The 25,864-nt window shown below is 31.5% G+C and overlaps 1 protein-coding gene across 3 annotated transcripts; it reads left to right on the top strand.

The window, feature by feature from the left end:
* Positions 1-100: 100 nt before the first annotated feature.
* Positions 101-25,654, top strand: LOC143047679 (DNA helicase B-like). Of its 3 annotated transcripts, none has more exons than XM_076220879.1 (14): positions 101-255; positions 3,652-3,861; positions 4,748-5,054; positions 5,652-5,779; positions 10,224-10,393; positions 10,832-11,217; positions 11,735-11,875; positions 12,517-13,286; positions 14,264-14,336; positions 14,688-14,933; positions 15,879-16,017; positions 17,539-17,697; positions 18,657-18,854; positions 20,966-25,654. In XM_076220879.1, exons 2-14 carry the CDS (start codon positions 3,654-3,656, stop codon positions 21,683-21,685), a joined length of 3,645 nt encoding a protein of 1,214 aa, XP_076076994.1. In that variant the 5' UTR covers positions 101-255; positions 3,652-3,653; the 3' UTR covers positions 21,686-25,654. The 3 variants fall into 3 exon arrangements, with proteins under 3 accessions (XP_076076994.1, XP_076076995.1, XP_076076993.1); XM_076220880.1 differs by having other exon boundaries at positions 122-203; XM_076220878.1 differs by lacking the exon at positions 101-255 and adding an exon at positions 3,190-3,270.
* Positions 25,655-25,864: the final 210 nt, after the last annotated feature.

The following is a 25,864-nucleotide window of genomic DNA, read 5'->3' as shown; positions in this document are numbered from 1 at the left end:
AACTTCAATATTTCAGAGCAGTTTTATTTTTTTAGTTTTGAATTATTTCATATACATTTTTTTAATTAATATTCAAAAACAGTGCAGCAGTTGTAAACTTCCGGTGAAAATTGAAAGTAAGAAACCCGACTGACAAAGTCTGTCAGAGCAAAAATTATGGAGAAAATGACACTTCTCATAGTACTTCGACATTGAGAAAAGCAGTAACCATTTGAGAATTATCATCTTGCCTTTACAGTAACATTAGTTTAGCCAGTATGTGGACGATAAATATTTTAATGACTAAAGTAGAGGAACCATATAATTTTTCATGAATCATGTGTAGAGAAGATGCTCAGTGTTTAAATTCTAACCACCTTTAGAAAATTTACTCTGAAGCACTACCCATATACAATGAAATCAAAGGCGGATCCAGTCCCCCGCCCTTTTTTGTAGGATAAATTTGGTTGTTTAGGGAATCACTGATGCATTACTGGAGTGTGCCCCCCTTCGGTCATTCAGAGGGCCCCCTTACAAAAAGTTCTAAATCCACCACTGGAATTATTAAGTAGCTTCCGTCAGAGTTCGCAAAAATGTTTTTTGACCCGTCGATCATGACTGACAAAGCAAGATTATTTGTCAGTCCTTCAAAATTTAAGCCAGTCCTAAAAAAGCTCTCAATTTTATCCTGAAATAAAAATAATAACATATTTCACGAAAAATAGTTTTATTATTATTAGTTTTATTTTTCACAGCCACTGACAAATTAACAATAAAGCCAAGGACCAGTAATGTTCTTCTGATTGTTCTTATTTTAAGTCATCTTCACTATCCATTTCATCATCTGAATCACTTTCTCAGTATTTATTATCTCCATCGAAGGGTTCAATCTCTGTTTGATTGCCTGGCATGGCTACATGAACAAATTTAGCAGGCCACGTGTAGATCAGCACTTTGGTTTCAGTTTGTTTATAATAGGAAACCAGTACTGGAAATTAGCAGCAGGTAAATCGGATGACTGATGTAAACACGTAGGCACTCACAGCAACAACCATTTTTAAATCAGTCATTGGGACCGGCACTAACCTTCAAAATACTGGTCCGACAGATAGGACCGACAGGACCGAGCATTTTCGCGAACTCTGTTCCGCACCTGCACCTGGTAAAATCCCCACCATGTGCATGTAAAGTCTTTTTGCCACCAGAAGTAGTTATTGTGGTAAAAGTTCTCTATGAAGGTCATATTGCCAATTACCTTCAGGCGCTGACTGTGCATTTTCAGCAACTGAAAACTTCAAATTGGAAATAATTTAACATTAACATGTGATACGTCAAAATCATCGGTACAATTTATAGTCATGCACCAAAATTTAATGTTCTTGTCATTTGGCAAGAATTTTTACCGTTGTTCGCCCTAAAAACTTTTATTACGACCCTTCTCTATAATTCAATTGATAACCCCCGCATTCAACTTAACCAGCTCATTATAAACTTCAAAAAATATTTGTTAGCATATAATGTAGATCTTACAATAGATATGATTGAACATAATTGATTGTCTAATATTTTCTCAATCAACTAAAAAATATTGAAAACCCTTGATTGTTACCATAGATAATGATTGAATACAATTGATCATAAAATATCTAAAAGTTATTACCACAAGACAAGATACAGATCAAGTTTAAATTTTGGTCACATCACATTAAATGTTCTAGAGTTATGCTTCTTCACAAATGGAAAAAAAAATCATTTCCATTCATTACTCTCTAACTTAAGTTGCAGCAACCAAATGTTATTAAAATTATACACAATGTAAATTACCACAAACTTGGATCATGTACAAATTTTGGTAGTGTCACTTTTACTTGAGTTATGTCCCTTTATACCATTATATGCAGGCAGGACACATTCCCCATTTAAATCATTAGCAAAAAAAGTGTCCACTTCTTTTTATAAGTGATTGCTGTATGAGTTTACAAAATTTTAAAACCAGGAACATACAGGCCAGGAAATTAAGGATACCTAAAAAAAATACAAAAGAAAGATGAAAATATGTCTTCCGTTTTCCATTTTGTGTTCTTAAATGATATATGAAAATTTCTAACTGAAATACATGTCTTGTAAAATAGGTCATCGTGACGTGTTTTATTTTTTACTTTGTTTATTTTCGAGTGTACCACCTCTCACCAGTGAAAATTGTCATCTTTTTCATTTGCAATATTTTTATGATAATTGTCTCCCTTAGAAAAATTCTTATTTTTTTTTAATTTATAAGTTCAAGATATTCAAAATATTCTTATGATTTAGATTTCATTGTAATTTTTAAGAATTGGAAGTTAGAGTTCTTTGTGACATTTTTTACTCTTTTTGCAAGCATGCCATGCTTAGATTTTTGTTTACTGTCTGAGATTATGGATTAAGATATTTGTCTCTATCATTAATTTTAAGATGTAATTTTCCTTGTAGATTAAGTAAAATATATTCATTATGTTATGTTTTGTTTGAAATTAATGTTTGGTAACCCACTAGATTTTATTTTGAATATACCGTAGTGAGATAAAAGATGGAAAAAGTCCTTAATATTTTTTTATGAAGGTCTAAGTCTGATTAAGCAGTCAAATATTTCATAATTGTTGAGTCTCTATGACCAGGCTAGGTTGGGGGTAATGTACATTGTATGTCATTCTTCAGCCCGTCTCTGACCATATTATTTTGCAGGGAAAATATCTCAGAGCTCAAATCTAGAAAACTTCACATCAAAGAATTCATAGAAATATTTACACATCAATTATAAATATATGTCGATTAAAAGATATTGATGAGAAATGTAAAAAGAAACCCAAAATTTAAGATAAAATATTAAAAACAAAGTCCAAAATGCAAAAATTGTAAATTTATATTACGGTACATTTCCAAAACAATATGAGATAATCTGAATAAATGAACTAACTTTATTGCTAATTAACTATAAATTACATATATACAGAGAAAATATATATATGAACAATTTCATTAAAAAAACTTCCTCTATTACAATTAGGGAGGATGTTTACCTTTCACACCTGACAGAGGATTACATTACATCCTGATTATTATAACAGTTTGTTTAATCATGTTTGTTTAATCATGTTTGTTTTACCATGCTTAATGGTATAAAATACAAATGTAAGAGTAAAAAAATATGTTAATTGCATATCAATATTATAGGCTATGTTTTCAGTCAATGAATATTTGACACAACAGTAAAAAGACCTTGTGGTCTATTTATAATCATGAATAATAGCATGGGTAATTTAGAAGTTTTAATATAAATGATCTCATTTAATTTTTGATTTTGTTAAATTTAAATTTTTGATTTTGAATATATATATCTATTTTGTTTCTTTTTGGTTTGAACTGAATCAGGACATTTATGCAGTATATAGAAGAATATGTATATGTTTATGATCAGAGTTCTTGAAAAGTGGTGGACTGAGGGTTTTAGCCTCTAAAATTTCCAAAGGTCAGAGGACCACCACAAATTTGGTATTTTGCAATAGTATGGACCAGCAGTTTTCTTGCAAGGACAACAAGGAAAAGAAAGATTTCAAAAACTCTGATTTATTACAAGAAGAAATGTTTTTAGTTCCTTTATATAAATGTATTTCAAGAAACTATTCTTTTCTGTAGATATGTACAACAGAAAGGAGAGAAATACCGACCATTTCTGTCACATGATTTGTGGATATTTCATGAAAGATGACGAATTACCAGAACACGAAGATGATGACGACTTTGAAGGGGAGGAAGAGGAAATGCAGTTCTTAAATTATCAGGAGATGAATGGCATTGGACAAGGGAAACAACTCTATGAAGGAAGAAAGATGAAAAGTTGTCAGGGTATGGTGATTTTTCAGTTTCATTTCAGTCACATGTCATTTCATAAATAGTGTTCTCACAAAGACAATTTGTATTGTTTTATAATACCTTCTTGTCACACTGTACCCTCTAAGTTCTTATCACACTGTACCCTCTAAGTTCTTATCACACTGATAATTTTTATATCTTCAGGAAGGGTACATGTTTTGTAAATGTTTTAAAAATATATATAAAACAATAGGGTAAATTCTAAATAGAATTTTTATATTAAAGATTTTTCAGCATGCTTGATATTTCAAAAGAAAAACCTTGTTTTGTCAATAACCTTGTGGCTTGAGAAGTTTCTAAGAAGAACATGGATTACTTTTTAGGTCACCTGGCCCGAAGGCTACGTTCAGCAAAGCAATTTTTTGGCTTATGCATGTATTTCTGTAACTAAAGCAATTAGAATAAATCTGACCTGGGTAAAAATGTTCATCAGGATTCAGGTTTAGAAACATCTGCCCTGAAATTTTCAGAGGAATCAGACAACCCTACCCATTTGTATGTTGCTGCCCCTGAATTTGTAATGTTAAGGACATTTTTCAGTTTGGTTATTATCTTATTTATTTTAACAGTATCTAATAATCTATTGTATTTAATACTAATAATTATGATATTAACCTCGTTTTACATGATTTCCAAAAACAACAGTAGATACAGGAGAGCGACACAGGCTCTCACTGTAGTTAAATTAGGGTGGTTTTGCTCTTTGTGCAGAAACTTCCATGATTACTTGAAACAACATGTAAGTGCATCATAACAATTTATTTTAGTATATAATCTGTTACCAGATTAAATTTCAATACACGTTTGTCCTTTGGTAAATATGATGTTAATAAAATGCTTAATATCTTTATTCTTTCAGGAATTTTGAAAGATCTTGAGAGGCCTAACATTAGCAACAAAGTTGCAGCTCCATTTCACTTCATAGATCCATGGTGGAAAATTTCTATACTACGAACAAGGTTTTTAACTGGAGACAAGCGTACAAGATATCCTAAAGATGGCACAAGTTTGACATACACAATCAGGCAGGACGATAAAGTAGTCAGAGATAAATTAGTCAACATGTTTCTAACCAAAACATTAAGTAAAGCAGAAGAGGGACAAGAAAATGGACGAAATGGCAATGATTCATATATTTACATTGATGAATTTTTACAATATTTAGAGTAAGTTTTCATGTTAGACAGTTAGAGTGATATTTAACAAAAAGATTAGTAGGAACATTTCTTTTTCATGAACTTTTTCCCCCTTGAATAAGCAATGCCAAAGGTCTTGATCTAACACTAGGTAGTTTCTATGAATGTAATATGTTGGATATTAGTCAATGAGACTACAACCCTATAAGACAAAAAATCTAAAGACAGAAGTCTTAAGAACGTTGAACAACAAAGATGTGTTGATACAATATGTTTACCTTTTTTTAAGATTGAAGAAATTGCATATTCATTGATACTTTGTTAGAATGGGTAATCAATAAACTACACTTGTTTTTCTTTATCAACAATTTCAACTATTTTTTCAAATTTTGTTTTTAATAGACTTTTTTTTCACTAATATTGGACGACAAAAAGGGGTGCATGCATGGCTGAATACGGTACTTGGAGTTGCATATGCAAGGAAGGATGTATTTCATTTGGTTTTTCTTTACATTCTGTTTTGGTTAAGGTCAATGTTTGGTAAACAACAGATTAAGGTAAAGAACAAATAGAACCAGCATAATATATAATGAGATGCATCTTAATTATTTAAATAATCTATTTCAGACATAGTGGAAATAACAGAAGATTGAAATTTGAACACCTTGAAGAGTTAATACAGGAATTTGCTAACTTTTTGCCAGAAGATAATAAGATTTCATCAGAAAATGTTATGAGAGCATTGAATACAACTGGTAGGTTTTAAAACAATAAGTCAAGGAATATTAAATGTTTTATCAATCTGCAAGAATTTTAAGTACACAACACCATATTTTCAGTTCTAAAGGCACATGTTAAAAATGAGGGAAAATGCAATTATACGATTAAATGTAATCAAAGAACAGTCTCTTTAAGTTAATTAATTGTTTCAATGGATAGAAAATCCATAGTCTTTGTTGAATAAGGCCAAAAAAAAATATGCCTGTTTACGGTTACCCGACCCGACCCTAATTTGAGCGCCAACCCTAAGCCATTTTATTTCCGTCGTAAAGTGAAAAATTAAGAACTTGTGTCAAAAGCGAAGTAAGGGTTGCCAATAAATTTAATCAATTGCCTGATACATCCCAATGTTCACAATCATGAATATGACAGCTGTTTTAAGGAAACTTGCAACTCATGTAATGAAATAAAAACTTCGCCGCCATTTTTTTCCCCAACCAATAACTAAGGGAAATAATCCAATCATTAAAAATAGGGTTAAACTTGGCCTGTGGTCAACTCAGACTGCGGCAAAACAGACAGCACAACTCAAAATCATGGCACCATAAATATGGAAAAAAATAATAAAATGGAAATACCGACACACCTACCCTATTTATTTTGATGATGTAACCTTAAAGGGGCACTAGCTACGAATTATATAAAAAATCAGAAGTATACTTTTTTTTTTTGTTCAATCATTAATGAAAGTGAAAAAGTGAAATAATAATTTGCTTTTATCAGCTAAAATGGTTCAATTTTGTCAAATTAAGCTAATAAACATTAATAATTAGTTATTCACTTGCAAGTGAATAATTCGACCTCATTAAATCCATATTCATGTGAACTCCAATTTAACCCTGTAGAAAGTGATAGAATAACGCATGCAATGTCCGTGTACGGGTATTTAAAGGTAAAGGATGTCAACATTGAAAGTGATACAAAGGTAAATAATTTGATTAACTGATTCGATCCACACAAAATCATTCTTATAAAGATAGAAACGAGGATAAACATAAATTTTTGGAAAATGACGCAGTCATTGTTCCATTACTGCCGACCTGAACTTCATTACATTTCTCTGCCTACCGCGCTTGGTTTCGTATTTACTATTTTCCATACAAACTGGAATCTGCTTGTGTTATCATTATGCATGATCATTGTGTAGTTATCAGCCAGGAACCAGTTTACACTCGGTTTCATATTTACTAACTGGTTTCTGTTTGTATTCCATTACACTCGAACAAAGTGTTGTAGTTTGACGGGAACCAGTTTAGAATTTGTAAACTACAAAACGTAATCGGTTATTGTTCATTCCGTTTTGGTGTTTCATACCGACTTAAATGGTTTGAATAAGCTTAAGACCCTTCAAACATTAATGTGATAGGTATATTAAAGACTGTTTTACAAAAGGATGGAACTGTTTTACTTTCAAAGTCGTACTATAGTGATATCTGTCATGTACGGATTTCCACTCTCACCGGTTATTTTCTTCTTTTACACGTGCTTTTGAAACTTCCTGTTTAAACATCGCAAGTTTCAAAATTGTTATTTGAGTGAATTAAACTTATTTTTACAATCATGAAGCGTTCCAGAATCATTTTCAAGCAGTTTCTTCTTCTCTTTGATGATGGAAAATATGTTTTCTCAAGAAAATACCGCAAACGATCGCAGAGGAATTGAAACGTACAAGTCAAGTCGGCACCTGGTTATTAAAATTGGCATATAGTCAAATCGGCACCTATTTGACGTCAATTCGGCATCCAATAATATTTGTTATAATATTTTCTATTCAATTAATTAATAACTGTTACCAAGTACATAGTGAATATGTTGTTGTGTATTTAGGTAAACAAGGAAACCAAAGTGAATATGTTGTTGTGTATAAAGGTAAACAACGAAGCCCTTACCCAACTGTTGTTTTAACAATTAGACAATTATTAAAATAAAATGGAAAACTATGAGTCCCTTTCAATAAATCAAACTTTCATGCCAAATATTTAGCCAATTTAAGGTGTTTTTTTTCAGTAAAGTTTAAACAGCATTAAACCAACAATTCTGTAAAATGCTCAACTGGTTAAAATAATGCATAAAAATATCCAATATCTCATGTATTAGTCCAAATAATTATGACGTCTGGCAAGGATTTTTTTTTTTTTTCTGGGACGCCTTCCTACGACGTTCGTAGGAAGGCGTCTCAGAAAATAATTAACATAGCCTTGCGGTCATAGGAAGGTGTCCCAGAATAAAATTAAAAAAGCCTTGCCAGACGTAATAATTATTTGGACTACTCATATATATATCATTAAAAATACACCAAAAAAGTCATTTAGTTGAGAAAAATAAATATATACAAAATGTACATGAACACCCAAAAATTGCTAAATTCTGGCAACCCCTTTCTTATTTTTACTCTTTTTGCTTAAAATACTGTTAAAAATATATATTTAACATGGGTGATGAATTGACTAAATCAGGTGTCGATTTAACCAGGTGCTGATTTGTCCAGGTGCCAATTTAACCAGGTGCCGGTAATGACTAGAATTCTTTGACAAATGTTTGAAATTACCTGAGTTTCATTAGACCTTTGATAACAGTAACAAAAAGATTATTTACTTAATATTTTGTGGGAGAAGGGGGTTCAGACTGTGGTATCAGGTCTGTTCGCGCCCAATACACTTTCGCACCCTACACGTTCGCAGCTCGCACGGTCGCACCCAAGGTCCGTTCGCACTCCACTCATTCGCGCCCAATTTTAATTCAAATTCAATTTGAATAATTGGAAAATCATGATTGTTGTTTTAAATTGCTTTGGTGTAAATACTGAATGTATTTATAGCTTGGTATGAGTAAACATTGAAGATTTTAAAGGAAAAACACAAAAGATAATTGTTTTTAACAGCTTGGTCCCTTTGATCTGAAACAACGAAACAATAAAATATAGGAACCAAAATATAGCAATCCACTATTATAATCAAAACATGATAAAATTTATTTACCACACAGAAAAAAACATAGTCAGAATCTCACTTCATTTTGAAACAAGTCAATGAAACAAAGTTATAGCAATACACTAACCAAAACATGATTAAGATTTATTCAACACAAAATAAAACGTTGACAAAATACCACTTTATTTAGAAAGGATTATTATTATTTTTAACAATACCCTATCCAAAACATGATTAAGATTTATTCAACACTTTATTTTGAGACAATGACAACAATTATACTTATAAGAAAACACTTGCTTACAGAGTTATTAAACACAAAACCAATTAAGATTGGGTGCGAACATGTAGGGTGTGAAAATGAAAGGGGGCGAACATGAGTGGGCGCAAACGTGAATGGGCGCGAACGGACCCGGATTTAGACTATGTACCAGTGAGAAATATACAAGCCTTTCTACGGTATTTATTTGTACAATTCAGGTAGTCTTGACCTATTCATTTGTCTTAAAAAAAAACGCCAGTTGTCACCTTCACTTCACACACACACATATACAAATATCAATTATATGCTTACGAGACATGTTGCATTGTTAAACTAATTAAGGTATGTGAAAATCAAGACTTGCATAAAAACTATCCCAATATAAGAGACAGTGGCGTCATTTTTCCTCAGAGCTTTCAGCTCTTTGATTAATCTATAATACAAAATTTAACAGACCTATAAAAATAGAATTGCACAAGTTGCTTAATCTATTTATATCTGTGTTTATGTTTACATTGCTTATATGGTCATAGAAGGTCAACTCGATAGTTAATTAGATGGTGTCTTGGCTAAATTTTACACGAAACGAAGCAACATCTTATTGAGACCATGTCTGGTAAATTGTTTATTTGATATTTTTGATAGTTTTGAAAAATGTTATACATTGTTATAAATAAAAAATGAGAATTTGAGTCAAATCGGTGATCATGAATTTGGCAGCTAGTGCCCCTTTAAACAGACATATTTTTTTTTGCCTAATTAGCCAATTTTCATAACCCATGATTTCATTTGGAACTTGCATTTGTATAAGAATATGACACTTTAAATCAAGTATTACTATATAGCTAAAGAAAGCAGTTGCAACAACAAAGAGTAAATTCGATTATTTTTTTTAAAAGCCTAGTTTATATATGTATGTGTTGAGCTATAGTCTTCAACACTACAACCTGTGCATCTTACTTATCTTTTTAAGAAGGAAGCTATGTTTGTGTTAAGAAAACAGACAAAGAATTATCTCCTATTTGGAAGTTTATACTGCCAAAGATTACAAAAGTCTTTAAGTAACAGATGTATCTGCATTCCAGTTTTTTAGCATTTACATAGATGCTGGTACATGTATTAGAAAAATACATTGAATTGTTTAGAAATAATTTCTTTTACCAAATCGTTATTGTTGCTTGTTGGTGCTGTATGAAAATTATAATTCAAGAAATTATTATTTTTCAGAGTGGGCATGTATATCAAAGGCTTTGAAATATCCCAAGTTAGTATCGCATTTGTCACAGTTGCTACCCATGCAGTTCAAAGCCATCATGGAGAACCCTGAAAATGAAAGTCTTGTTAAAGATCTCAGCAAGGCTTTAGACCTCAAACCATGGGTGTTTGGATTTAAAAAGGTTTGTGAATTATCAGACCTGAATGAATAAATCATTTAGGTCTGATAGTTGTGGCACATATCATATTGGAAATTTACTTTAGCAATATACATGTTTTCTTAAAAATGAATAGGCTTTAAAAATACTGCTTTTCATTACAACTACAATGTCCTTTTAAATTAAATTACTCATGTAAAAAGCTTTTTATGTTGTCCATATCTTCGTTGGGGTCATCAATCTGTAAATGTTTATTTTTTACTTTGGTACCAGGTGATATAATGTGTGTACTGTGTATGAATGGATTTTATAAAATTATGCAACTGAAGCGTGTTTATGAATTTACCTTCATGAGGAAAACTCAACCCTAATTATTTAAAAGGCAGGGTGTATAAAAATGTTGAAAAGTGATATGTCTTGCTTAATGGAAAATCTTTTAAATTTCTGTTGACTTATTTTCAGTTACTGAACAAAGATTATGATTTGGTAGGTTGTGAAGTAGCATTGATGTCAATACAAAGAGCTGGTCTGTTTGATGACTTAGACCAAGTAAATAAAGAAGCACTGATTATCTACGACTTTTTAAAAACTGACTCCAGACAAAATGGCCATACACAGATTTCATTGGCTAAATTGAAAATGAAAATGGAGAATGAGTGTAGAGTCTTCGATGAAGCATTAAAATTCTTAAAACGGCATAAAATAACCAAGGAAGTTGAGATAGACAATGATATTAAAGTGTGTTTACAGCAGCTTTATAATTATGAACGAAAAATAACAGAAGGAATTAATACTTTGTATAAAAAGCAGTTAGAAGATCCTTGGGAGCTTGATGTTGATCTGGAAAGGTTTGTTTTAAAAGATAAATTGATTTCGCTAAAAGAATGAACATATGATCACTGTACATGTACATAATTCATTAGTATCTATCAATATAATATTATAAAAAGAGGGATGAACATAATTATAAGACAACAGTGTATTGACAAACTTGTGGAAACAATTTTCTATAGCTGTTCTTCATCTAGAGCGTAACTGGAACATCGTTTACAGTGATATTTAAAATCCAAAACTTAAAGGCTTAATCAGGAACTTTTAGCATTGACTAAACTTTTGCATATTTTTTTCTTATAAACATTGACTGTGTATGCATACAGAAGACCTAAAAAATTACATTTGTTTTAAAGCTTACATATATTTTAAATCACGTTACATTGCATTGAAAGTTAATAGTAATTGTTAAAATTATGTTCATTTTTTCCCCTAAGAACAAGAAGAGTGACACTGAATTTAAATTTATATTTACTTTTTTATGTCAATTGATTAATCGATACAGAATGATAACATTTATCCGTCTGTTTTCAGTGAAGAATTTGAGAGAGTACGAGGAGACAAAGAGCAATTGGAAGCAGCTAAGATGTTATTAAAGTATCCAATAGTTGTTATATCAGGGAAAGGAGGTTGTGGTAAAACAACTGTTGTCACTAAAGTTATGTCTTTACAAAAGTAAGTAGAACATGTGAAATCGGACGTACTTGTAAATATGTGGGCGAAAATTTATATTTTAAAAAATCTGGGAAGAAACTTGTTCTGTGTAGGCAGTTTTGTAGACATTGTTAAGGAATATGAAATTATGAAATTTTTCAGGATTTGGTATTATTAATTTGTTAGTACATTTGTACATTCTTGTGAAAGTCCATGTCAAAGATTAATTCCAATTATAAAATCTTGATTCTAACAATAATATATTGTCTCTAAATACTATGCTCGACAAGAAAAGTAAAAGCTGAACGTTGCATTTTACACAATTGACCCACCCAAGTGACTGATCCAGGGGAGTTCTGGGGGTTGGAACCCAATCCCCCTTTCTTCTTTTTTTTGGACGATCAATGCATTAAAAGGGAACATATGATTGGAACCCCCTCTTTATCCTAGATTGGGAAGTCCACTTTTAAGAATGACAGGATCTGCCCCTACTAGCCCTACACTGTTCTTACCTGAAAATATCATAAAAGGGTGTGATATTTTTGCTCTAAATTGTGGCAAAAATTTTAGAATGACAAATTAAACAAAAAAACAGTCTCCTAATGTTTGCATTTTTTTTTTTAAAGTTTTGTAGTCCTTAGATTATCATTACTATTTTACAGAGAGAAAGAAAAAGATAAAAATACAGATTTGGATGAAGAAAATAAGAAGGAAGAATGGGAAGAAGAAATGTCACAAATAGATGGAAGAGATGAAATTGACTTAAATGACTATAAATACTCTCAGAAAACTAGAGACAACATCAATGATCCTGACTTTCCTGAATCTGAGATGTTCTCTAGCCCTGCAGATAGGGTACCAGATTCTGAAATTTTATGTAGCCCTGAAGATGGCAAAGCAGAACCACAGGAAGAAGATCCTAGGGACAGTTCTGAACCTATCATCATATATACTGCCCCAACAGGCAAAGCTGCTAATTTACTGGGTAGACGAGCCAATACAAATGGTTTTACTTTACATCAGATTATATGGAGCTATAAGTTTTACGTAACACAGAAAGATCCAGACGCTAAGTGGAAATTCAGGCATGTAAAGACACTTGTTGTTGATGAATGCAGTATGGTGGCTGTGTCTACTTTTTCAACCCTTCTTACAACACTGATGGAAAATTCAAAACTACGGAAAATTGTTCTCCTAGGTGATGTCCGACAGTTGCCTTCCATTGAACCTGGAAATCTCCTGGCTGACATTTTTAAATCAACGTATCCTATAAAATCTGCTATTGAACTGAAGACAAATCACAGAGCTGAATCAAACCTTATCATACAAAATGCCACATACATATCTGAGAAGAGATACCCAATATTTTCCTCAGAACATAACTTTGCATTACATGAAGTTCCTAAAGAGGGTAACGATATGCATGATGTAGGTAAGGTATATTAATTATAGAAATAAATACATATTTTCTTTAATTAAAAATTGAACTCAAGTTAAGTTATCTAAGTGAAACAACTTTTTTGTAATTTATATTTGAAAATTAGGAGATGTAGTATGATTGCCATTGGGACAATTTTCAACCAGTTATCAAAAGAGGAAGTTCTACAAATCTATTGATCACTGTATAGCCTTGAAACAATAAGCAAATACATGTACCATATAGAATATTAATTAGCTATTTTAAAATAGGCACAGCATGCCATGATATATACATTTATCACTATATCAATATATTTCTCTACAGGAAAAGATTTTCAAAGCATAGGCTTGCAAAGTGAAAGTTCAAGTTACGACAGTTGAAAAATGCAGTGCCAGAATCTATTTCTCTTAATATATTACATTACATGTTGACAAACTGTGACAATTTTTTCTTGTGATTGCAAAACAATAAATAAATAAGTACTGACATTGTAATTCATGGTCACCTATTTTAATACTGTCCTTAAAGTAATATCAGGTAACAATAAGAGAAGACATAATGATTGAATTATGAACAAAGAAGATCTTAGAATTCATCAACTGCAGATAATTCATATCAAACAATTTACAACTGGTCAATAGAATGAATAAGCCAATTGTGTAAGAAATATATAGAAGCCATGTTGTAAAGTTAACTTGATTTATTTTAATTTGAGAAATTTGTTTGTGTCTTAAAAGAGGGAAATATTACACTAGTCATTTTTATGGCCCTTTATAGCCTGCTTTTCGGTGTGTGTGAGCCAAGGCTCCATGTTGAAGACCGTACTATGACCTGAAATGGCTTACTTTTACAAATTATGATGGAGAGTTGTATCATGGCACTCATACCACATCTTCAGTTTGTTCATTTATAAAAAGTAAAAGAAAATTGTCTACGAGCACCTGTTTATCTTTACAACTGCAGTTACAATCTATTATTTCATTTTTCAGTTGTACAAAGAATGTTAAAAGATGAACCCACTCTTCAAGACCACACCAGATCTCAGTTTATTACATTTACTAAGTAAGAATTATTTTTAAATAATAAATAATATACAGCTTTTTTTTATATATCACCATGATTATGGTCATCATCTTTCCTTAGAATCATAATTTTTATTGAATTAAATATGTATACACTTGTTATCCTCTCGTTTGATGTGTTTGAGCTTTTGATTTTGCCATTTGTTTAGGGACTTTCAGTTTTGAATTTTCTTTGGAGTTCTTTAGTTTATGTTATTTAACTTTTTACATAAAAACTCATTTAAAATGATTGTGTAAAAAAATACAGTGAACACAATTAACATGTGTTATATCTTAATCAATTGTCGATACTGTATTGTGTGTGGACTAATAAGCTTATTTTATTTTACAGTAAATATTGTGAGATGATTAATGAACATGCATGTAAAAAGTACAACAATCATACCACAAGGAATCACAAAAATAAACTAGATTTCCGAATTGGTGATAAGATTTGTCTGAAGAAGAATGGTATGGTTGTGGTATACGAGGATGATGGGAATGGTAAAATAGATGTTAAATATTTAGAGGGAGACCTAGAACCTGAACAAGCAGCAGACGCAATGGAGATAACACTGATGTCACAAACACTTGATGGGTTAGTATGGCTTTATTCATTCTGGTTAGGATGTCTGACATTTTTGTTTCATTGTTGCATTATGGGAAATGGTTGTTATGATTCTAAAATGGTTTACATATATTTTTCTTTTTTTTGAATAAGGGTAAGGGTGAGGTAAAAAAAAAAAATGGGAGGGTGGGGGTAAAATTTTACTCATTTCAGATTTCAGAAATTAAAAAGAATTTTTCTTCAAATATTTTTGTTTGAGGGGATTAATATTCAAAAGCATAGTGTTGCTCAAAAGCAAAAAAAAAAAAAATAACTTCATAAGACCACATTCATTCTGTGTCTTTTTTTATTATTTAAGACAGTGCATGCATATCAATATTTGTGTGAGGATTTTGTCAAAGAGAAACCAAAGTATTTTTTGCATGCAATTGTTATTATGATTGTTGAACAGTTGACAAGAATAAGAGAACAATCAGTACTTCAGATTTCATTATTTTTACATACAGAAAAAGCTGTCAAAATTTAGAATGATTTTTTTTGGCAAACACTTTCCTGTTGCATCTAGCAAAGATAAAAAAAAAATCCCCAGAAAAGAAATTTTTTTAAAAGAGAAACCTTCACACAAAAACTCTTTTTATTGTTTAGAATAGAATTATTGAAATTAGATAGGATTTTGTAAAAGTCTTTCTAATTGTAAACTAGCCTTTCACTCACCAACTTTACTTTCAATGAGAGGGTTAGCAAAGTTGGAATTCAAAAATCCTTTACAAAATCACATTTAATCTTAAAATTATGTTATTTAATTACTTATTAATCATATATATACATGTACTCAAAAAATTTAAAAGCATCATTTTTTGTCTGACTCTTGAGTTACTGTTTGAAGTTTGCGTTGTGTGTTTCATAAATAAATAATTTTTAGACTATTTTTTTCTACTTATCTGAATCATTCACCCTTTTGTGTATACGTTTTAGAACAAGTCTATGTGAAACAATGAACGCAACAAATACAACAATGAATCCAGAAAGAAATGAAGCAAGCAGGAAACAGAAGAAAAAGAAGACTGCTGCCACCATCAGACTTTGCAACGGAGAAATTTACTTCATTAAAGCTGTATGTGCATTTGAATGATTGATATCTGTTTGATAAAATTTTCAGTATAAGATCAAGTTAACCCTTTCCTTCATAATGATGCCTTTTGACGCTTCTGACTTCGAAATATCTGTATCAGAACTTATAAAATTTGTATTCAATATAAAAAGGATATTCATAAGAATGTATGATTGGAATTTCATTGATGAAATATTTGTTTTCCAAATGCATTAAAAAAATACGTTAAACTTGCTGATTTTCAGCATTTTATTGAAAAATCCCATGCGAATCAAGTATGTAAAATAAAAATTTCCGTGGAGGAAAGGGTTTAAGAATATGAACCATACCAGTGTAGAATCAGCACTTTGCTCTGACTTGGAATAAGGGTGGAAAAAGGGAATCTGGGATAGTAGAGAAATTTAACTTTTGAATTTAGAGAAAATGAACCATACCAGCTTTAATCAGCACTCTGACTGGCATGGAGTGTGGAAAAAGGGAATCTGGAAAAAGGCAGAAATTGAACTATTGATCTGTTCACTAGACGACTCTTCACAGAGTTCACATGTGCTGATAGCATGATGCTCAACACTAGCAAGGAGATTAGCACCACCAAGGTCCATTCTGACCATACTTGGCCGCATATCTTTATACAGCCCAAAAGATATGTCCCCTCACCATGGACCTTACTGTCAGAAGGGATTATTCATGTTACTGTATTTCTATAACTAAGTTTCCATTGGAATTATGTGGTTTGAAGTGAAAAAATTTTACTGGGTCTTTCCTTAACATCAAGGAAATTTCATTTTATTAGTATTTGTATTTGTTGATAACTGTTATTTTTCAATATAAATATTATTATCGCTATTTCGTGCATTTTTCCCAGTTGATCTTTTTTGTGATAATAATCATATCATGCTACTTGCTTGAGATGGAAAATTATCGCTAGAAACTAAGCAGGCACGTGGCGTTGCTAACGAAATTGATATGAAATTGACAACGTCGTCAAAGGTAAAATAGCGATAAACAGATTATCATTGATCATCTCAACTCGATTGCCTTTCTCGTTTCGCCGTCCCGGCTCAAGCGAGAAAATCAATCTCGTTGAGATGATCAACGATAATCTATAAATATAAAAATAAGGAAATGTGATATGATTGCCAATGAGATAATTATGGGTCAGTGTTCAAATGACATGGCAGTAATCCATTAAAGGTCACTTCAATAATGAGAAAAACTCATACTGAATAATCAGCTATAAAAGACCCTGACATGAAAAACATGAAAAACATGAACAATTCAAACAAGAAAACTGACAGCACAATTTAGAAACATATTGTTTACAAAATATGAAAGTTTGACATTAATAGCAGTTTGAATAAAAATCACTGTTATGCAGGAAAGTTTCTACAGCACAATATCATATGTTACCCTCCTCATTAAGGATTTATAAAAAAATCAAAATAGCCATACTTGTATGAAAAGAACAGTTATATGAATAGAGAAGTTGATACTGTATAAATGATTGGTTTTTTTCTTTATCAGGAAGTCAATAGTGTGAGCAACAGAGGGAGAGCAGATAGATTTTTAAAATTTTCTGATGAAGATCGTGAATGTCCTAGGGAATTGTGGGTAAATTACAAAGAAGTCATGCAGAAGTGCAAAATGAAACATTCCTGGGCTCGTACTATTCATACGTTTCAGGTAGGTAAAAAGGTAACACCATAGATTGTTTATGCCACTATGGAAACTTGGTTCCATTTATAAACCACTTACCTTAAAAGTGATAAACGCTAATTGAGTGCACCAGTTAGGAGGTAAGTTAAAATTGATTTACATGAAGAAAAACTAGAATTTTATACAAAAATTAAGGCAAATTGATGCACACCTTTAATTATGAGATATCTGAACAACATGCTCATCATTGAAGCTGTATGGTGACTAAAATTATACTGTGGATTCATTTATTTTCATGGGAACCAATTTTCCGGGATTGAGGAAAACTTGCATATTAGTTGATATTTAAATTCATGGTTTTGGCAAAGTCTGCATACATTCCTTTAGAAAATTTGCAATTCAGTGAACATTTAAATTCGTGGTTCCCCTGTACCCATGAAATCCAGGAAAATAAGTATCCAAGGAATATTAATGAATCCACAAAACTGAGAAGTTGCTTTCATCTACTTCATTTGACTCTGATGGACAATCAAACCACATCTTCTTATTTATATAACTATTATAGATAAGCATAACAATCCATAAATTTTATGTATTTGCATTTATTTTCATATCAAATAATTGAAATACTACATAATTAAGATTGTTTTAATTGATGCAGGTGACATATTTATTAGATTTCCAAGTGACAGTTATAAGCATGCCATTATTATTTTTTATCAAACATTATCAGAAATTAATAATCAAAGAAAAATATTTGACAGTTTATTTGACATCTATTTATTTTTTTGCTCAATTCCACTAAATTTGAATAATACTAATGTGACCCTCACCCCGCCCACAGTAAAAAAAACTTGTTGGAAATGTTTTAAAAAAAAAAACACAAAAAAAACATCTGGTTTAGAGTGTTTAAAAAAAACCCACCACCTTACCTCAGTGAAAAAGGAGGACACTGACTAAGCCTCTCTTTGAATTTCTTTATGTAGGGATCTGAATGTGAGACATTAGTATATGTACTGGGGTTCAATCAGTATCAAAACTGGCAGCATGTGTATACTGCTGTAACAAGGGGAAAGAAAGCCGTCCATATTGAAGGAACAAAATATCATCTACAAAAAGCTATACAGAAAGACCCAGAGAGAAGGAATACAACTTTATACCATCAGCTACATAACATGTTACCAGTAAGTATAGATGCTCCTTGCGGGACATATAACATTACTTTTCCCAGTTTGTTCTAACATACATTACCAGTCAGTCAAATATTACCTACCAGGTATTCTCTTAAGATACACTTGTTACCAGTAAGAAAAAATGATCTTTGTGGGATGAAGAAAATTAATTTTCCCTTTTTTCAGACATATACCGGTAATACCTATAAGTTGAACAGTACTGATGCCTGCATACTGAAGACTTATTACCAATAAGTATAACAGAACCTCTCAATTGAGTACATAATATAACAATACCTCTCCATTCAAGACAAAGTATAAAAATACCACTGCAGTAAAGATATAGTATAACAGTTCTTCTTTAATTCTCACTCAATTTATCCCATTCATGACCTGTTGATTATTTTTATTATGTGTAGTTCATTTGATCTCAATTCTTTATTGGTCAAAATTTATTTACGAGTTCAGATTTCCTTGCTTTTCTCTGAAATTCCTTTTTTGACGTCATGAAAAAATGTGACCATGCCTGATGACCTCATGTAGAAATACATCCTTTTGCAGGTCATTTGAAAAGAAGGATAAATGTTGTCTGCATATCGTATAAAAATCATTAGAGAAACTGATTCAACCACCAAATCTTGTGCTTGCATTTTAAATGTGTAGACTTAATTGTCTTGAGTTGATAAATATTGTATCACACTCGAGGCAGTGGTAGAATCTATATTTCACCATTGAGAACAAATTGCCCGTTAGTTGAAATGTGTCTCTCCTGAGACTACACTTGTTACCAGTTGGAATAACATGTGTTATCTATTGAGATTAAATTGTACCACATGAGCCCTCTTGGTAATCATTTAGTACAAGAGTATTAATTTAGAGACGAAACATATAACAATTAAGTACATAATACCTCTCCTATGAAAACACATGTTTTATAATTATATAAGGCAGATTTTACAGTATTGTGTTCTGTCTCCTACTTTCATGTTGCTAATGTGACGGAGACAAAAATGAGTAACGTTAGCGACATTTGGACATGTCACATGAGCAACAACATCTTTAAAAGTTAAAATGTATGCACACAGTGATGTTTAATATATGCCTGGAGTAATAAAATTGTACAGTCTGGTTTAGAATTTCTAAATATACAGAATGTCATTTGCAGGTGTACTTTATATCAAATGAATACACAAGAAACCAATTCGTAATAGTAACATTAGCAACATCTACTATCATGACATTATGTTTTGTTGCGAACGTCTTTTTGATGGACGGAATACATTTAAGGTCCTCTTGTAACGATATTACATACAACTTACCTTCTTTGCTTCCCCATCATGTGAAGGAACTGACTCCGAATCTATTTCTGCAAAGGGCGATATCGTAACTCCTATACAGGAGAGTTACAGATATAAATATATGTTGCTCACGTGACACTGATTTGGACGGAAACCTCGAACAGTAACGTTCGCAAAAAATAAAACAGCCAATGATATTGATTCCTCAAGTCCTTTGACCCCCTTACGTCATCCAAATTTAATATGATTGCTATTTTCAATTATTTATAAAACCCGGGATAAAAATAACTACAATGGGCTGTCTGAGAACTAACAAGAAAATTGCGATCGTGACATACCACAATGGACGGAAAAGACGTGACGTTAGCAACAATATTATTAAATTACCTTTTTTAGCCTTTACCAATAAAAATCTGCCTTAAAGTTATGATTAAAACACAAAAGAAGACTTTTTATTAAAATATAAGTCCATGTTATTAGGCTCCACTTATAAATAATACTTCAAAATTCCACTCCAAATAAGCTGGATGTCAGTAAAGTAGGTCATGATGTCTATTCCATGTCCAATATTTTGAAATTGAAAACCCTCTAATTCTAACATAAAACACAAACACAGAGTAATTTTTATTTTTATTTACTCAGAAAGACACATTTTATTCAATAACATAATGCATTACTCCATTACACAGTCTGTTTCACAGTTTCAGCAATTGCTTTTTTGATGGATACAAAAAACAATAATTCCTTCTTATTGTAAAATCTGCCATAATCAACTGCAACATTGACTTTGCTTATCTCTATTTAGAGGACACATGTCTTTTGCAGGTGGAGGAAATTTTAGATGAATTGGTTTCAAAGGAGGAAAGCTCTAAAGAACCCATTTTCACCATTTTGAAAGACAAGGAAAATGCATATGCAGGTCCTAGCACATCATTCAATAGCAGTAGCATAAAACCCTCTACATCAACACCTTTATGTCAAAGAAATGGACTCCAAATCTTCCTAAAGAAGCCACATTTAGATAGTATTATGGATTCTGATGATGTGGCACCGCAGTCACCACTGTCTGACAGTCAGTGGTCTGATTATGGAGATGATACTTACATTGAAGCAACTCAAGAAAACAAAAAATGTCCAGATAATCAAAATGACATAAGTGGTACTGAAAATGACAATAGTTTCGATCTGATGGATTCCTTAGACATGACAGAAAACTCTGAAATAAACGGTGACTTGACTGCTGCTTGTGACATGTTAGAAGCCTCCATGGCTCAGAACAGTCAAATAACATCAGTCAAATCACAAGGTCATAATACAGAACTTCAAGCCTCTTTTTCAAACTATCAGACAAAGAGTTCAAAAAAGGGAAGTAATTCATCTGCAGATTCTTTAAGTATTGATGAGTTTGACAGTTTTTCAGAATCACCAAAAAAGAAATATATGGGAGAAGATCTGTTTACAACACCAAAGAAACAAAAGCTAACAAAACCAGAACCAGAGGTATCACCAGCAAGAAAGATGCTGACTCAGCTTCAATTTAAATGAGTTGTATCATTTAAATATCAATAATGTCAAATTGTACTACATTTTAAATTCTGTGAAAAAGAACATTGCCACCATTTTGTTATCTGCCTATTGGTGTATAGCATCCTGTAGAATTTGTACAGTTGTTTTCTCTAAATTAATGTTGGTGGCCTTTGGCTGTTGTCTTCTCTATGGTCGGGTTATTGTCTCTTTGACACATTCCCCATTTCCATTCTCAATTTTAATATCTAAACAAATATATCTGATGTTTGGTTTATTAAGGTTTTGAATAACTTTAGAACATATTATTTGAAACCATTCTAGTCTATTCATAGTAACTGCAATTTGTTGGATGATAAGAAGTTATAATATATAATACATTATTGAATTTTGTGGTTTTTTTTAAGAAATCAAATGAAGTTACACTGCATATATACATATGAACGGGTACTTGCCAGCATTACATAGAAGAAATTAATGATGTTATGATTTTATAATAGTACTGTTCGATGTATGGTTATGATAGACTAAACTTGAACTTGTCAACGTGCATGTTAAAATTCTATAAATCAAATCAAATTGAAAAATACTTTTTTTCTGAATACTTCTCAAAATGTCAATGTCAAAATCATCAAATCAAACTAAGGACAATAATCAAAATGATTTTTATATTTGTAAAGTAATTTACTGATTGTGATTTGTTCATATCATGATTTATATTGAAGGTAATTCCTTCTTTAAATTCATTGGAACATTAAAAGCATTGAATGTTACATTTTTAGCTCACATGGCCCAAAGGGCCAAGTGAGCTTTTCTCATCACTTTGCGTCCGTAGTCTGGCGTCGTTAACTTTTACAAAAATCTTCTCCTCTGAAACTACTAAGACAAAATGTAACCATACTTGTCCCCAATCATCATAAGAGTATCTAGTTAAAAAAAAGTGTCCGATGACCCTGCCCACGAACCAAGATGGCAGACATGGCTAAAAATAGTACATAGGGTAAAATGCAGTTTTTGGTTTATATCTCTGAAACTGAAGCATTTAGAGCAAAATCTGACTGGTGGCAAAAATGTTTATCAGATTTAGATATATCTACCCTGAAATTTTCAGACAAATCCGACATCCAGTTGGTGGGTTGCTGCCCCTGAGTTAGTAATTTTGTGGATATTTTGCAGTTTTTATACGACCTCAAAAATTGAAAATTTTTTGGTCGTATATTGGTATCACGTTAGCGTCAGCGTCGTCGTCAGCATCATCCGAATACTTTTGGTTTTCGCACTATAACTTTAGTTTAAGTAAATAGAAATGTATGAAATTTAAACACAAGGTTTATGACCATAAAAGGAAGGTTGGATTGATTTTGGAAGTTTTGGTCCCAACAGTTTAGGAATTAGGGGCCAAAAAAGGGCTCAAATAAGCATTATTCTTGGTTTTCGCATAATAACTTTAGTATAAGTAAATAGAAATAATTGAAATTTAAACACAAGGTTTATGAACAGAAAAGGAAGGTTGGGATTGATTTTGGGAGTTGAGATCCCAACAGTTTAGGAATTAGGGGCCAGAAAGGGGCCCAAATAAGCATTTTTCTTGTTTTTCGCACCATAACTTTAGTATAAGTAAATAGAAATCTTTGAAATTTAAACACAAGGTTTATGATCATAAAAGGAAGGTTGGGATTGATTTTGGGAGTTTTGGTCCCAACAGTTTAGGAATAAGGGGCCCAAAGGGTCCAAAAATAAACTTTTTTTTTGTTTGATTTCATCACAGATTGAATAATTGGGGTTCTTTGATATGCTGAATCTAACTGTGCATGTAGATTCTTATTTTTTAGTCCCTTTTTCAAATTGATCTACATTATGGTCCAAAGTGTCCAAAATTAAACTTAGTTTGAATTTAACAAAAATTGAAATCTTGGGGTTCTTTGATATGCTCAATCTAAAAATGTACTTAGATTTTTGATTACTGGCCCAGTTTTCAAGTTGGTCCAAATCGGGGTCCAAAAATAAACTTGTTTGATTTCATTATAAATTGAATACTTGGGGTTCTTTGATATGCCAAATCTAGCTGTGTATGTAGATTCTTAATTTTTGGTCCCGTTTTCAAATTGGTCAACCGTCTACATTAGATCCAAAGGGTCGAAAATTAAACTAAGTTTGATTTTAACAAAAATTGAATTCTTGGGCTTCTTTGATATGCTGAATCTAAACATGTACTTAGATTTTTGATTATGGGCCCAGTTTTCAAGTTGGTCCAAATCAGGATCAAAATAATTATATTTAATATTGTGCAATAGCAAGAAATTTTCAATTGCACAGTATTCAGCAATAGCAAGTAATCTCCAATTGCACAGTATTGTGCAATAGCAAGTATTTTCAATTGTGAAAAAAAAATATATGGGGGGGTGTTTTTTCTCATTTCAGATTTCATAAATAAAAAGAAAATTTCTTCAATCATTTTTTTGAGAGGATTAATATTTAACAGCATAGTGAATTGCTCAAAGGCAAAAAAAAAATGTTAAGTTCATGAGACCACATTCATTTTGTGTCAGAAACCTCTGCTGTATCACTATTTAATCACAATTCAAATTTAGAGCTGAATCCAGCTTGAAAGTTGTGTCCATACTTGCCCCAACTGTTCAGGGTTCAACCTCTGTGGTCGTATAAAGCTGTGCCCTGCGGAGCATCTGGTTTGCTATTATCTTAGATATTATTATAGTATCTAAAGATATCTTATACTATAAAGTATGATTTTAACCTTATTTTACATGATTTCCAATGCATCAGTAAATACAGGTGAGCAACACAGGCTCTTAAGAGTCTCTAGTTATGATTTTTTTTTAGGTATTTCATGTATATCGTTTTGTTTATCTCTATCAGAACCAGTGAAAGTGTGCCTTTTTCAGCAGGTTTTGACAAATAATTACATTGATGTTTTATTTTCAAATTATATCTGATGATTTGGGATACCATCCAATTCTTTTTGCTGACATGCATCATTGTTTTTACAGACAAATTAATATGCGAAACAAGGCGACCAGTTTGAATTACACTTGGCTTCATCATACAAGAGTTTGGCTTAAAAACTAGGTTACAGCTTTCCAATTATTGTACTGAAAACCTTTGAAAACCAGTATATAATATGTAAATTTTGTGCCTGCAACACTATGGTCTTGAGATTCTTGTATTGAAGTAGTTTTTAAAAATTGTAAAAAATACACTTCACATGTTATCTTCTCATTTTTGGGATGAGGTAATGGTCAACTATAAATTAGTTGTAATATTTGCTTTGTTTTTATTTAAGGTTTTTTATTTCATTGCATATTTTTCATTAATGTATTATAATTTCTATGTAAATTTGATGCAATATATATTTGAACTTAAATCCTGTATCCGAGGACAGGAGTAAAAAAATATCAGAATGGGGCACTTTGTAAAAAAAAAGTCAAGATAAACTAATAAAAAAAGGGAGGACCAACAGAATGAAAAATATATAGGCAGGACAGAGATTACAACTAAAAAAATGCAGGACAAAATTTTTCAACCTAGCCCACTATTAAAATCAAATGGTAGCTCCCTTTAATCAGATTTTTTGTTTTCTTTAAGTTTCAGTCAAACATTTGAAATCATTGCTATTAAAACCACAAATTTTGTTGTAGATGCAATTCCACCAATTGCAATCCACTTGAAAATGTCAATAATAAAACTATAATAAAACTGATAATGTCTTCTTACAAAACTGATTTTGACAGTTATGTTAAGAATATTAAGTCCTTTGCTGCATATTATCCAAATCAGTAACCCTAGTTTAACATAAGATTTTTATTGGAAAAAGGATCTGTTGTAGAAGACATGGTTTGCAGTCATTTCATTAAAACATATTTGTTAACATTTTTATTGAAAAATTGTCTATTGAAATGCATGTGTTCAGATTTCTTTTTATATACATTATTGTTAAATATTTACAAAAAAATAAAGTTTTATTACAGGGTATCTTCAACTTTATTAGAAACGATTTAATATAAGGAGATGTGATATGATTGGGAATGCCAATGAGAGAGAACAACCCACCAAAGTTTTAATAATGTAGATATCAAGCCGTTATAGGTCACTGTATGGCCTTTAATAATGAGAAAAATCTAAACCATATGGTTAGTTAGCTTTAAAGGCCTTGACGTGAAATATGTGAAACAACTAAAAAGA

This window comes from Mytilus galloprovincialis, chromosome 10, assembly GCF_965363235.1.
Source record: "Mytilus galloprovincialis chromosome 10, xbMytGall1.hap1.1, whole genome shotgun sequence".
NCBI lineage: Eukaryota > Metazoa > Mollusca > Bivalvia > Mytilida > Mytilidae > Mytilus > Mytilus galloprovincialis.
Note: the sequence above shows the minus strand (reverse complement) of the source record. Positions and strands in the feature narration are given on the sequence as shown.